Raw genomic sequence first — 13,802 nt, forward strand, 5'->3', positions numbered from 1 at the left:
TATTTTGTCCCCAAAATAAATAATTTAACGATTTATTTTCTAATATCTTTTAATTAAAAAAAATAGAATCTTTATTTTTGTCTGCATAATTTAGTGCTGCAGATATAGTGCAAGCTAAGGTTGCTGCACAATTTAATATCACATAAGAATTGAAGCATAATTTTGCTTTATTTTTTTTGCTGCATAATTTAATATATCACATATAATTTTGGTAGAAGAGGAAAACACAAATAAAACTTCTTCTTCTATTTTTTTTTTAATTCAAAGAGATTAACAAAAAAAATAAAGTTTTGTTTTTAAAAATTAAAGATTATGTTTTTTTTTTTAATTCAAAGAGATTTGAAAATAAATCTTTAAAATATTTAATTTGAAAATAAACTTTATTTCGGAGTAAATTTTTATTTTGGGAGTAAAATAAGAAAATTCATTTTTTTTATTTTGGGAGGAATTTTTTTTTTAAAATTCGTTTGTAGGAAAACAAATATAATTTTTAAAATTTTGCAGGAAAAAAAATTATTTGTAGGAATTTTTTTTTATTTTGGGAAAAGAAAATAAGAAAATTGGTTTTTTTATTTTGTAGGAAAAAAAATTTATTTTTTATAAAAAAAAAAATCTGACGTGGAATTTTTTAAAAAAATATAAATGATTTTTTCCATGTGTACAAGCCACGTCAGCAGATTTGCACAGTCACATGTCCTGCTATACAACCAGGGGGCAAAATGAGAGACTTTATTTTTTGCAGGGGTGTAAACAGAAAAAAAATATGCACAGGGGGGTAAACGAAAATTTGCTTATTTTGCAGGGGGGTAAATAATCATTTACCCTTCAAATTATCGTTTTTACTTTTTCTTAATAAATGTAATTTTTGTTTTTTCTTTATAATTTGGGATGGATAAAGTACTTTAGATATTTTTAGTTTTCTTTTTTATTGGTCAATCTAAAAACTACTAGAATAGATCATAAATCGTTGAAAACACTTTATGCTAGAACTAACGCTCGAACTAAATTAGACAGTCTAATAGATCGGATATTAATGGTGAATTTTTTTTACAAGAATAAACACGATAACATGCCTGTTACAAAGAATTAGCATAACAACAATCAAAAATCAAAATTGTAAATATGCCACCGGAAAGGATATGAAATATAAAATTATATTTATATTCCATTTTTTTTATAAGAAAAAATTTATTATAAGGGAGTACAAGGGGTTTTCAAACTCTTACGACAAAGAGCACTAAATTAAGTGTTTAGAATACAAGACATTGGGTTTAAAAAACAAAAAGGAAAATGAATACAAGTCATACGCCCATACCGACTAGTGAACCACAACCAAGAATGAAGTTTGATTGTCTCCAATAACGATGAAACACCCGATAGCCCTTAAAGATTATACTTTATTGCGTAGATTCCAAATGTTCCAAGTGGTTGCCAACCATACCAAGTACCGGACACGACCTTTGTCTTTCACTTTGAACAAATCACCAAATAAAATGAAATGATCTCTAGCTTTGACTCCGGTTTGTAAAGATGTCCCTAACCAAGATAAATTTTTGTTCCATACTCCCTTACTAAAAGGACATGAAAAGAAAAAATGTTTTTCGTCCCTCAGCTTGTTGAAAACAAAAGACGCAAGATAATTCGTGATGATCAGTCAAAATATATATCTCGGTGATGAAGAGCTGCTCTTGTTGGTAATCTGTTTAATAATAACCTCAAACCGAAAACATTTACTTTTGAGGAATATCCGACTTCCATGTGCTGTTTTGGTACACATCCATTTACTTTTTTTTGAAATTGGTCTTAAATTTGTGTAACAGGATTTAACTGTGAACAATCCATTCGAATCTGAAATCCAGTGCCACTAATTGTGATTATTGTTGTGAAGGGAAAAACCATCGAACATACCTTGTAATTCAGTAAGCTGCTGGGCTTCGTTCACACTCAACGATTCAGACCAATTTCACCTCCATAACGGCACTAAACCAGTTTCTCGCAGACGTTCAGAAACCTTAACATTCTTGATCGCTTCTTTAACATACAAATCAGGAAAAAGATCACAAAAAATATTTATATTCCATTTAATTTTAGTTTAGGATATTTTTTGAAGCAATTTTTTTAGGGTCTTTGTGCTCTTGAAAATAATTTTATAAAAAAATTTTGGAAAAATAGTGAAACACAATTATCTAGACTCACCGAAGAATTTAGTAAAAAAAAAGACTCACAGAAGAAGACTGATTATTAAACGCTTTAAAATTAAAATCAAAGATAATCTATCAAAATAATAATTTGATCAATTTGACATAAGTGATAGATACTTGAGTCTCTTAATTATTGGATTTCGGGTTTGATCTCTAACTGACGTGAAGAATATCTATGGTTTAAAGAAAATGATCATGTTAAACAGTGCCCACGGGACACTTATTAAGCATTCTAAAAAAAGAAATAAAAAATAAAGTTAATTTTAGAAAGATAACTTTTTACAATTTTGAGGTATTAAATGTGCAATTTTCATGACAGAATTGCCATATTAATAAGCTTAACCATTGTCCCGATACATGGTTTAACATTTTCCTAATAATACTACTAATAATAATAATTTGATCTATAACTAAAAGTAATAGTGACATTTTTGTATTTAGAAACATTTTGGACCACCACCGAAAAAAGATACATTTTAGGACCATAAAGTTATTAAAAAAATTTCCTGAGTTTAACTCAGGATATTAGCCGCCGTTTAAATTCTAGACACCCCATTTATTCACTTTAAAAGTGAAATTTTTACAAACTGAACTAAGCTCACGAGACAATCAATAACTTAATTTATTAATTAAGGAAGTACATAAATGTTAATTTATTTTGGCCCATTAGCTCGGTTGGAAAAAAAATAAAAAGGCTAAATTGCAGTTTTGGCCCCCCACATTTCATAATTGTGCGATTTTGGCCCCCCACGTTTCAAATGTGTGATTTTGGTCCCCACGTTTGCCGCCTTTTACATTTCTTGGTCCCCGTTGACTATTTTGACCAAAAAATTGATGACATGGAATATTTTTACACGTGTCTTAATTGTATTGGCCAACCAAAATTTATTAAAAAATATTCCATGTCATCAATTTTTTGGTCAAAATAGTCAACGGGGACCAAGAAATGCAAAATGGGGCAAACGTGGGGATCAAAATCACACATTTGAAATGTGGGGGGCCAAAATCGCACAATTATGAAACGTGGGGGGCCAAAACTGCAATTTAGCCAAATAAAAAATAAGTCATTGACCAACAATGACATTGGTCCAAATATTAAGAGTTTTGTGCTTCTTAATTGGGTGATAAGGAGTTTTATTTCCGATTTATGAAAAGAATCAAATTGGAAGAGAATAGCTCATTTATGTGTCCAATAAATTTTTCGTTAGAAATTGTCATTATTAACAACAGCAAAAATTTCATATATATATATATATATATATATATATTTTGTATTAACCCTCTAATTCTCATGAAAAGAAAGCTAAGATAATCCAGAGTTCAGGAACACTAAGAATCGAACATGAAAAAAGAAAAAATTGTATTAAGTTGACTAATTGGGAGGAAGTAGTATTGAATTCTCATTCTGGCTCCTTACCCGCCAAAAAGTGCAAACAAAATCACTTTTATGGTAATCTTTTTTCTTTCCATGTCAATTGTCAATCACAATATCTAGAATTTTATTATATCTCAGCATTACACAAATGATTCTCTCTGCATTACAATCCACCGTTGCTTAATATTCTTTCTCAACAAACAAGAACCTATCTCTCTCTATCTATTCTTATTCCATTCTAATCTTTCTGGTTTCAATTCCCTTACTTTATCTTCATTGCTTTCCAAGCCAAGAATCTCTCCTTCTACTGATTCTTCTCCCTTCTTTTTCAACCATGTTTCATCACTCTTCTTTTTCACCTCTCTCTCTCTCTCTCCAAACCCTTCTTTTTCTCTCTCTCTCTCCATCATTTTCATTTTCTCTTCCTCTCACATAACTTAACCACAAAATCTATACATATAAGCTTCCATCATCATCATCATGGCTCCTCCTCCTTCAGATATCAATCATCTTTCTCACCCTTGCATATATGGTATTTTCTTCTTCTTCTCTCTTTTTTTTTCTTTTCTTTCCCTTCTGTGTTATAAATTAGCCATTAAAATTAAAGCTTTCATGAAGCTATATTTTGAACTTTAGTAAGAATTCTTTATCCTGTGTTTTTATTTTTTTGTTGGTTTTAGTAAATGATATGATACTATAGAAGATTATGTAAATCATGTTATAACGAGTTGTAATTGCATGTTAAGTTCTATAATTTCGAAATTGAGTTTGTAAAATTGATTTTTAATTTGAAGTGAGTTTAAATTGACCAAGTGATTGAGCTTAATCAACTTCACTAAAAGACGAATTGTTCAGGAGAACCCGAGTTCAATTCGTAGGTGGGACCAATTTGTAACGTTAATTAGTTAAAGAACAATATGAAACCAATAAATAAGTTAAGGGATCAATTGTCCAATTTAGCCGATATTTAATAACCTTTTTTGATGTTTTAAAATTTTGGTGGGAAGCAGGTGATTTTTCTTCTTCATACTCAGAGAGGAAGTCTGGTTTTATGAAATGGTTTGGCAAGATTTTCAAAATTGGGTCAAATAGAGGAAGGAGTGGCGGTCATCATCTACAACAACCTATAGACGAAAACATGTCTTGGCGAGCTCCACCGAGATCCTTGGTAAACTAACTGTTTTGTCTCATTGATATCTTAGTGATAACACTGTTCTGTTTAAGAATATCTATTGTTGGTGAACTTCTCATAAATATGTTTGTTGCTTTGCTAAAAAATTCAAAATAAATAAAAGAGGAAATAGTTAGTCACTGCATTATGTTATTTCTGCCACATCCATAAATTTGTTGTCTGTCATCAACCATGACTCAATCATAAGCATTATATAGTTGACATCGGTATTCTGAAGTTTACAACACTCACACACTGCGCACAAATCATTTGTGCTACATCCCGGTGATATTTTGTCTTGTTTGGTTGATTACATAACTCAAAGCCGATAGTGAATTTACACATACTAAATCAGACGATATCAGCTGTGATGCATCCATGTAGTGATGACTGATACAATACTTTCTACTAATTTTCTGAAGTGTGTCTTATGATTTGTATCTTACAGCTATTTGCACATTATGAAGTTCCAGTTATTTACTTCCACTATTAGGCTATGTGGAATTTCTTTCCTTATTGTACAATTACAATTCATGTTCTCTTCAAAATACTCCTGTTTTACTATATAATAGTAAAATCAAGGCCATTTGGAGTGCGTAGCTCGCTGGATTAACTTTCGCTAATGTGTCAATAGGATAACCGTGGTAGATCTAAGAAGGAGGAAGAGGATTTGAACAATGCAATTGCACTTTCTTTAAGTGAAGATTTAAAGATACCAGCAGGTAGGTACTAATTTTCAAGAAATTGCTTGCTCTCAGGCTATAATAATTTTGATAATCGAGGATTAAAGTTTTCTTTAAATTTTCTCATTAAGGATATAGATGGCGAACGGGAGCTGATGATGATTACGCAAAGGCACTTCAGGATCGCACAAACTCGTCTCTACACCCTCCATATGCTCCTTTACCGTTTTATCCCCGGGGATACAGGTAAATTTTCTCTTTTAATTTGATCAATACTTCAATTGCATGATAGTTGGAATTTGTTATTGGCTAGTTTATTAAGTATTGAATTAGAACAGAATTTCGAAATAACCTTTGATTTCTCTATTGACTCACTCTAACACACATAATGTAATTAATTTTGGTTTCATTGTTCTGATGATGATATACATTATGGAAGTCCTGCTGCATCATTTCTTATGTGTTTCAATAAAATCAATATATGATGATTTTACTTCATCGCTTATTTACAACTGATAATTGTGCAGTATGCCATCACAAGTCAGAATATGTGGAGGCTGCAACAAGGAGATACACTATGGTAATTGTTTGGGAGTTGAAAATAGTTATTTTCATCCAGACTGCTTTCGGTGTCACTCTTGTCATCAACCTATTACCGAGCGCGAGGTAGCTTGATTTAATACTCTTGAGATATAGAGGATATTGATATCATATATTTTCATTGGCCTGTGTAGGATATAGAGGATATTGATATCCTAGCATTTTCATGATAGGATATAGAGGATATCTTCATTGCAGCCTCCAACACCTTCATTGTGTTGGGTGTGAAGGGGTGGATTTAGTCCCACATTACTAAGAGATATGGCCTGTGTAGCGTTTATATAGCTTTGGCAACCCTCACCTTACAAGCCGGTTTTGTGAGGATGAGTTAGGCCCAATATAAAATCTGACATGGTATCAGAGCCTATCCTAGATCTATTGTTGGGCTTCCCGCATCGTCCACGCTTCAGGCCCATTGGGCCTGAGCGTGAGGGGGTGTGTTGGATATTCCGCCTTCATTGCGGTCCGCCCCCGTCCGCCTAATTGCGGCATTTGGGTTGCCTTCATTGCAGCCTCCAACACCTTCATTGTGTTGGGTGTGAAGGGGTGGATTTAGTCCCACATTGCTAAGAGATATGGCCTGTGTAGCGTTTATATAGCTTTGGCAACCCTCACCTTACAAGCCGGTTTTGTGAGGATGAGTTAGGCCCAATATAAAATCTGACATGGTATCAGAGCCTATCCTAGATTGCCTTCATTGCAGCCTCCAACACCTTCATTGTGGTGGGTGTGAAGGGGTGGATTTAGTCCCACATTGCTAAGAGATATGGCCTGTGTAGCGTTTATATAGCTTTGGCAACCCTCACCTTACAAGCCGGTTTTGTGAGGATGAGTTAGGCCCAATATAAAATCTGACATGGTATCAGAGCCTATCCTAGATTGCCTTCATTGCAGCCTCCAACACCTTCATTGTGTTGGGTGTGAAGGGGTGGATTTAGTCCCACATTGCTAAGAGATATGGCCTGTGTAGCGTTTATATAGCTTTGGCAACCCTCACCTTACAAGCCGGTTTTGTAGGGATGAGTTAGGCCCAATATAAAATCTGACATGGTATCAGAGCCTATCCTAGATCTATTGTTGGGCTTCCCGCATCGTCCACGCTTCAGGCCCATTGGGCCTGAGCGTGAGGGGGTGTGTTGGATATTCCGCCTTCATTGCGGTCCGCCCCCGTCCGCCTAATTGCGGCATTTGGGTTGCCTTCATTGCAGCCTCCAACACCTTCATTGTGTTGGGTGTGAAGGGGTGGATTTAGTCCCACATTGCTAAGAGATATGGCCTGTGTAGCGTTTATATAGCTTTGGCAACCCTCACCTTACAAGCCGGTTTTGTGAGGATGAGTTAGGCCCAATATAAAATCTGACATGGTATCAGAGCCTATCCTAGATCTATTGTTGGGCTTCCCGCATCGTCCACGCTTCAGGCCCATTGGGCCTGAGCGTGAGGGGGTGTGTTGGATATTCCGCCTTCATTGCGGTCCGCCCCCGTCCGCCTAATTGCGGCATTTGGGTTGCCTTCATTGCAGCCTCCAACACCTTCATTGTGTTGGGTGTGAAGGGGTGGATTTAGTCCCACATTGCTAAGAGATATGGCCTGTGTAGCGTTTATATAGCTTTGGCAACCCTCACCTTACAAGCCGGTTTTGTAGCGTTTATATAGCTTTGGCAACCCCTCTATCCAAAAACCTATCATGTAATGCTATTTTTTATGACAATGCTTGTGTTTTTCAAGATAAGCATTCGGGGAGGACAATTGGAAATGCGAAAGAATTGAATGGTCTTTATTACTTGGATAACCAAAATCTCCCCCCAAATCCACTCAACAACAACAACTCACTTTTTTCGGAATCAATTAAGACCAACAGGGAGAAAGTCTTTCTATACCACCGTCGCCTTGGTCATCCTTCATTTAAAGTCATGAAACAAATATTTCCTTCCTTTTTTAAAAATTTAGATGTTGAGAGTCTTTGTTGTGAGGTATGTGAACTTGCTAAACACAAACGTGCCTCTTTCCCGGTCAGTAACAAAGTGAGTACTTCTCCATTTTATTTAATTCATACTGATGTGTGGGGTCCTTCTAATGTTCCAAATATATCGGGTGCTCGATGGTTTGTAACCTTCATCGATGATTGCACTCGGGTTACATGGGTCTACTTACTAAGACAAAAGTTCGAGGTTACCTCTGTGTTTCTACATTTTTTCTCATTGGTAAAAAACCAGTTTGGAGTGAGTATTAAGAGGGTCAGGTCTGATAATGCCAAAGATTACTTCAATCAAGGACTTAATTCCTTTTGTCAAAAAGAGGGTATTATTCATGAGTCCTCTTGTGTCAAAACACCCCAACAAAATGGGATTGCTGAGAGAAAAAACAGGCATTTGTTAGATCAAACACGTGCTATATTATTCCAAAATAAGGTTCCCAAGAAGTATTGGGGAGAGGCGGTTTTAACCGCATCGTATCTCATAAATCGTTTACCTTCTAGTGTCCTTGCCTCTAAAACTCCTATGGAGGTTCTATCCTCATTTTATCCTGATGTGTCCACCTCTTGTAATCTCATTCCTAGAATATTTGGGTGTAAGTCGTTCGTCCATATCCATAGTGATGGTAGAGGGAAACTTGATCCTAGAGCCTTAAAGTGTGTCTTTATAGGGTATTCTTCCACCCAAAAGGGTTACAAATGTTATCATCCACCGTCTCATAAATTCTTTGTCTCCCGAGATGTCACCTTCCATGAACATGAAAGTTACTTCATTCAAACTCATCTTCAGGGGGAGAGCACAAGTAAGGAAGATGAGTCTCTTATACTCCCTGACCTTAATTTCGGGCCAGAAGTTGAGGCTGAAACTAGAGGTGACAATGTTGAGACTGAAATTGATCTTGAAAATATTGAAACTAAAGTTGACAATGTTGAGACTGAAATTGATTCTGAGAAAGATGAAAATGTTGGTGTTGATGTGAGATATGGGAAGAATTTAGTATACACAAGAAAAAAGACCATTCCTGAATCTACTCATATCCATGAGTCCGATCCAACATTACATAAGGTAACTTTCCTTGACCCTTCAAACTCTAGTGATTCAATTTCAGAATTTTCTCATACCCAGGAACCAGAATCTAGCTCAACCATACAAAGGGAACCAGAATCCATTCTGATAAAACATAAAAACCCAAAATCCAGAGAAATAACACCAGTAGACTCTAAAGATTTACATCTCCCAATTGCCCATAGGAAAAATACTAGAACCTGCACCAACAAGCCACTTTACCCTCTATCCAATTACTTATGCTTTGAACAATTATCAACTACCCATAAAGCCTTCCTCACAAGTCTAAACACTACCAGAATACCTACTTCCTTGTCTGAGGCATTGTCTGACAGGAAATGGAAACAAGCCATGGATTTGGAAATGGAGGCACTTGATAAGAACAATACTTGGGAATTGGTCTCTCTACCAAATGGAAAGAAACCTGTAGGGTGCAAATGGGTATACATTGTAAAATACAAGGCTGATGGATCTATTGAGAGGTACAAGGCAAGATTGGTAGCCAAAGGGTTCACTCAGACTTATGGAATAGATTACTCTGAGACATTTGCTCCAGTTGCAAAAATGAACACTGTTAGGGTGATATTATCTTTAGCAGCTAATTACAATTGGAACTTGCAGCAATTTGATGTAAAAAATGCTTTCCTTCATGGAGAACTTGAAGAAGAGATCTACATGGATGTACCCCCTGGATATCGTGAAGATATTGCTGCCAACACCGTGTGTAAGTTAAAAAAGGCTTTATATGGACTAAAGCAATCACCACGAGCTTGGTTTGGAAGATTCACCAAAGTTATGGTTGGTTTGGGCTTCAAACAAAGTCAAGGAGACCATACTTTATTTGTTAAACACTCTAAGTCAGGGGGAGTCACAGTGTTATTGGTGTATGTGGACGACATTATCGTAACAGGTGATAATGAAGAGGAGCAGCAAATGTTAAGTCAACACTTAGCCAAGGAATTTGAGATTAAGACCTTGGGAAAATTGAAGTATTTTTTGGGAATAGAAGTGGCTCACTCTAAGAAAGGAATTTTCATATCCCAACAAAAATACATTACCGACCTTTTGCAAGAGACTGGCAAGACAGCATGCAAGCCTGCATGTACACCAATTGATCCAAATATAAAGTTGGGGAATGCAGAAGAAGATGTTGCGGTTAATAAGGAAAGGTATCAAAGATTGGTCGGCAAACTAATATATTTATCACATACTAGACCTGATGTTGCTTTTGCTGTAAGCTTGGTCAGCCAATTCATGCACCAACCAAAGGAGATTCATCTACAAGCTGCACTCCGAATTGTTCAATATTTGAAAGGAACTCCAAGTAGAGGAATTTTGTTCGAACGAAATGGAAGTGTGGGACTTGAAGCATATACTGATGCTGACTATGCAGGGTCAATTGTGGATAGGAGATCAACTACAGGATATTGCACTTTTTTAGGTGGAAATCTTGTGACTTGGAAGAGTAAAAAACAAAGTGTGGTATCCAGATCTAGTGCTGAAGCAGAGTTCAGGGCAATGGCACAAGGTATATGTGAATTACTATGGCTGAAAAGCATCTTGGAAGACTTGAGGATAAAGAGTGATGAACCAATGAAACTCTATTGTGATAATAAATCTGCTATTAGCATAGCTCATAATCCAGTGCAACATGATAGGACCAAACATATTGAAGTTGACCGACACTTCATCAAAGAAAAATTAGATAGTGGTCTAATTTGCACTCCATATGTCTCTTCCCAAGGCAACCTTGCAGATCTTCTAACTAAGGGGCTGAACGGCAATAACTTTGAAAGAATTGTTTCCAAGTTGGGAATGATAAATATTCATTCACCAGCTTGAGGGGGAGTGTTGTAAATAAATAGTAAATATTCTATTATTAGGAGTAATCTTCTATTAGTAATTTGTATTTGGCCCATGAGCCCATTAGGTTAGAATAGCCTATATAAACACATTAGTGATTATAAATTATTCATAACTTGAAATATAATAATATATTCAGTTTTCACAGATATCATATATTTTCAAACCTTAACACACATTTACACAGGCACAGCATGCAGATGCACACACACATGTATTATACTTCAATATTTTTCCACAAATTCATGTTATTTACACTTTCAAAGCCATGCTTACAAAAACATTGATTTAAACACTTCTCTTCTATCCATCTCTTACTGTCTTTTGTTTCTGTTGATCCAAGTTTTCTTTGTCAGGGAAGCATCCATATCATAAGTATTGCTTTAAAGAATTGAGCCATCCTAAATGTGAAGTTTGTCATCATTATGTAAGTTAGTCTTTCCCTTCCTTTGTTTATTCACATATTGTCCTACTTGGTTATTAGTGTCGGTGTCTGTGCTTCATAGATCAGAAGGCAAGCTTAGTAAAAACACCATATCCTGTTTGTCTATTACTATTGACCTATAATCTTTAACACATGATGATTCATTTCGCTTGCAGATACCTATAAATGGTTCTGGTTTGATTGAGTATAGGTGTCATCCCTATTGGAATCAAAAGTATTGTCCATCTCACGAATATGATAATACAGCTCGCTGTTGTAGCTGTGAAAGATTAGAGGTACTAATATATTTTGCTATATATATATATATATATATATATATATATATATATATATATATATATATATATATATATATATATATATATATATATATGTTTCTTCTCTTTTCTGATATATGTATTTTTAATTATATTTTCCTTGAAGTCTCGGGGCGAACGGTACTTTAGATTAGATGATGGACGGATTTTGTGCTTCGAGTGCATGGAATCTGCAATAACAGATACCGGTGAATGTCAACCTCTTTATCATGCTATTAGAGACTATTACGAAGGAATGAATATGAGAATCGATCAACAAATCCCTATGCTTCTAGTTGGGAGAGAAGCACTTAATGAAGCCATTGTTGGAGAAAAGAATGTAATGAAACCATCGATTCTTTGTTTTTTCAGTCATAAGAATTAATCCAATTCCTCTTACTCTTTCTAATTTTCTTCTTCCAGGGTTTCCATCACTTGCCAGAAACAAGAGGCTTATGCCTTTCAGAAGAGCAGACTGTCACCAGCGTATGATTTTCAAACCTTTTAATTTTGGTTTATCAGATTAGAGCAATCTTTGCTTAGTTTTTTCACCTTTTAGTAGAATATTACAATTCGTTCTACGATTCTCGACTTATGATCTTTCAACTCCCTTCCGACCTTATGCAGACTCGATTTGCATGACATTGGATTACAGAATGTTGCTTCCACTTATTTCTGATTTTCTGTTGTTTCAGGTACATAGATGGTCAAAAATTGGTGGCCATCGATTAATAGGGATGCGAAGTCAACCACAAAAGTTGATTCGAAAATGTGAAGTTACAGCTATTCTTGTTCTCTATGGTCTTCCGAGGTAATTAATGTTTAATACACAATGGAAACTTCTCTTTTTGTCCCTCCAATTATAGTTGATTCCACTTCGAAAATTTTCGAGTTCCAATAAATTTTATATACTAGGCCTTAAGTGGAATCAGCCTCTTGCCAAATGTAATAAGGGCAGAACCAATGACGGGCGATACTACGTTATTCGGCTTTATAAGAAGTGTTCTGATATTTTTATGCCATGCAGGTTACTCACAGGTGCTATCCTTGCCCATGAGTTGATGCACGGTTGGTTACGCCTCAAAGGTTATATTATATACATTTTGATTTTATCTTTACATTAAATTCCTTAGCATTACATAAATAAATTTTCATCTGATTTATCTTAGTCTAAACAGGTTACCGCAACCTTGATCCTGCAGTAGAGGAAGGTATCTGTCAGGTTCTTTCTTACATGTGGCTTGAAGCAGAAGTCATGTCAGGTTCTAGAACCATGCCATCGACATCAACGGCTTCTTCCTCGTCCTCGTCCTCGTCCTCCTCCTATTCATCAAAGAAAGGTGTGAAATCCAAAGTTGAGAATAAGCTAGGCGAATTCTTCATGAACCAGATTGCCAATGATTCTTCCCCAGCTTATGGTGGAGGCTTTAGATCAGCTAATGCAGCTGTTAATAAATACGGTTTACGTTGTACTCTCGACCATATTCGTTTGACTGGTCAATTACCACTATAATAAGAACAACTTCTCTAAGGAGTTCGGATTGTAGTCTTTGATGTTGGATTGGTTTAAATCCAACGCAGAAAATTGGATAGCTTCTCCTCCTGCTATTTCGTGCTCGTGAGGAGAAGGTCTGTTCTATAAGAATATCGAAATATAAATTCACTACTATTATACTTGCCATGTTACAAGAGAATGTTCATCTTTTCTAATGCTTTCCCTGTTGATAATTATATGTGCACATTATTTAAGGCTGAAAGAACCATAATCATGGGTGAGAGTGTCAAGCCAATGTTGATCATGTTAAGGATGCTGATGCCTCTTTCAATGTTTATATTGTTATGCTAACACCTATTTATGTAACAGCCCCCGGGCCCCATCATGGCGATCCCGAAGCTGCCACCTCACGATCTTCTCTACCCCTTCACTAGTAGAGTTTTTGCCTTATGTGGGAATCGAACCACGTACCCTGGGTTCAAGTACGTGTTCAATCCATTCTCACTACCAATTGGGCGCTCAATTGGTAGTGGGAATGGATTGAACACGTACTTGAACCCCAGGGTGCGTGGTTCGATTCCCACGGAAGGCAAAAACTCTACTAATGAGGGGGGTAGAGAAGATCGTGAGGT

At 35.8% G+C, this 13,802-nt stretch overlaps 1 protein-coding gene across 2 annotated transcripts; it reads left to right on the forward strand.

Moving 5' to 3' along the window:
* The first annotated feature begins 3,674 nt into the window (after positions 1 to 3,674).
* On the forward strand, positions 3,675 to 13,364 carry LOC123894310 (protein DA1-related 2-like). Of its 2 annotated transcripts, none has more exons than XM_045944271.1 (12): positions 3,675 to 4,108; positions 4,587 to 4,744; positions 5,382 to 5,469; positions 5,562 to 5,676; positions 5,958 to 6,096; positions 11,278 to 11,361; positions 11,535 to 11,654; positions 11,803 to 12,015; positions 12,099 to 12,161; positions 12,371 to 12,486; positions 12,703 to 12,761; positions 12,854 to 13,364. In XM_045944271.1, exons 1-12 carry the CDS (start codon positions 4,057 to 4,059, stop codon positions 13,186 to 13,188), a joined length of 1,542 nt encoding a protein of 513 aa, XP_045800227.1. In that variant the 5' UTR covers positions 3,675 to 4,056; the 3' UTR covers positions 13,189 to 13,364. The 2 variants fall into 2 exon arrangements, with proteins under 2 accessions (XP_045800227.1, XP_045800228.1); XM_045944272.1 differs by having other exon boundaries at positions 3,814 to 4,108; positions 12,845 to 13,364.
* The last annotated feature ends 438 nt before the right edge of the window (positions 13,365 to 13,802 follow it).

The sequence above is a fragment of the Trifolium pratense genome, linkage group LG7 (genome assembly GCF_020283565.1).
Source record: "Trifolium pratense cultivar HEN17-A07 linkage group LG7, ARS_RC_1.1, whole genome shotgun sequence".
Lineage (NCBI taxonomy): Eukaryota > Viridiplantae > Streptophyta > Magnoliopsida > Fabales > Fabaceae > Trifolium > Trifolium pratense.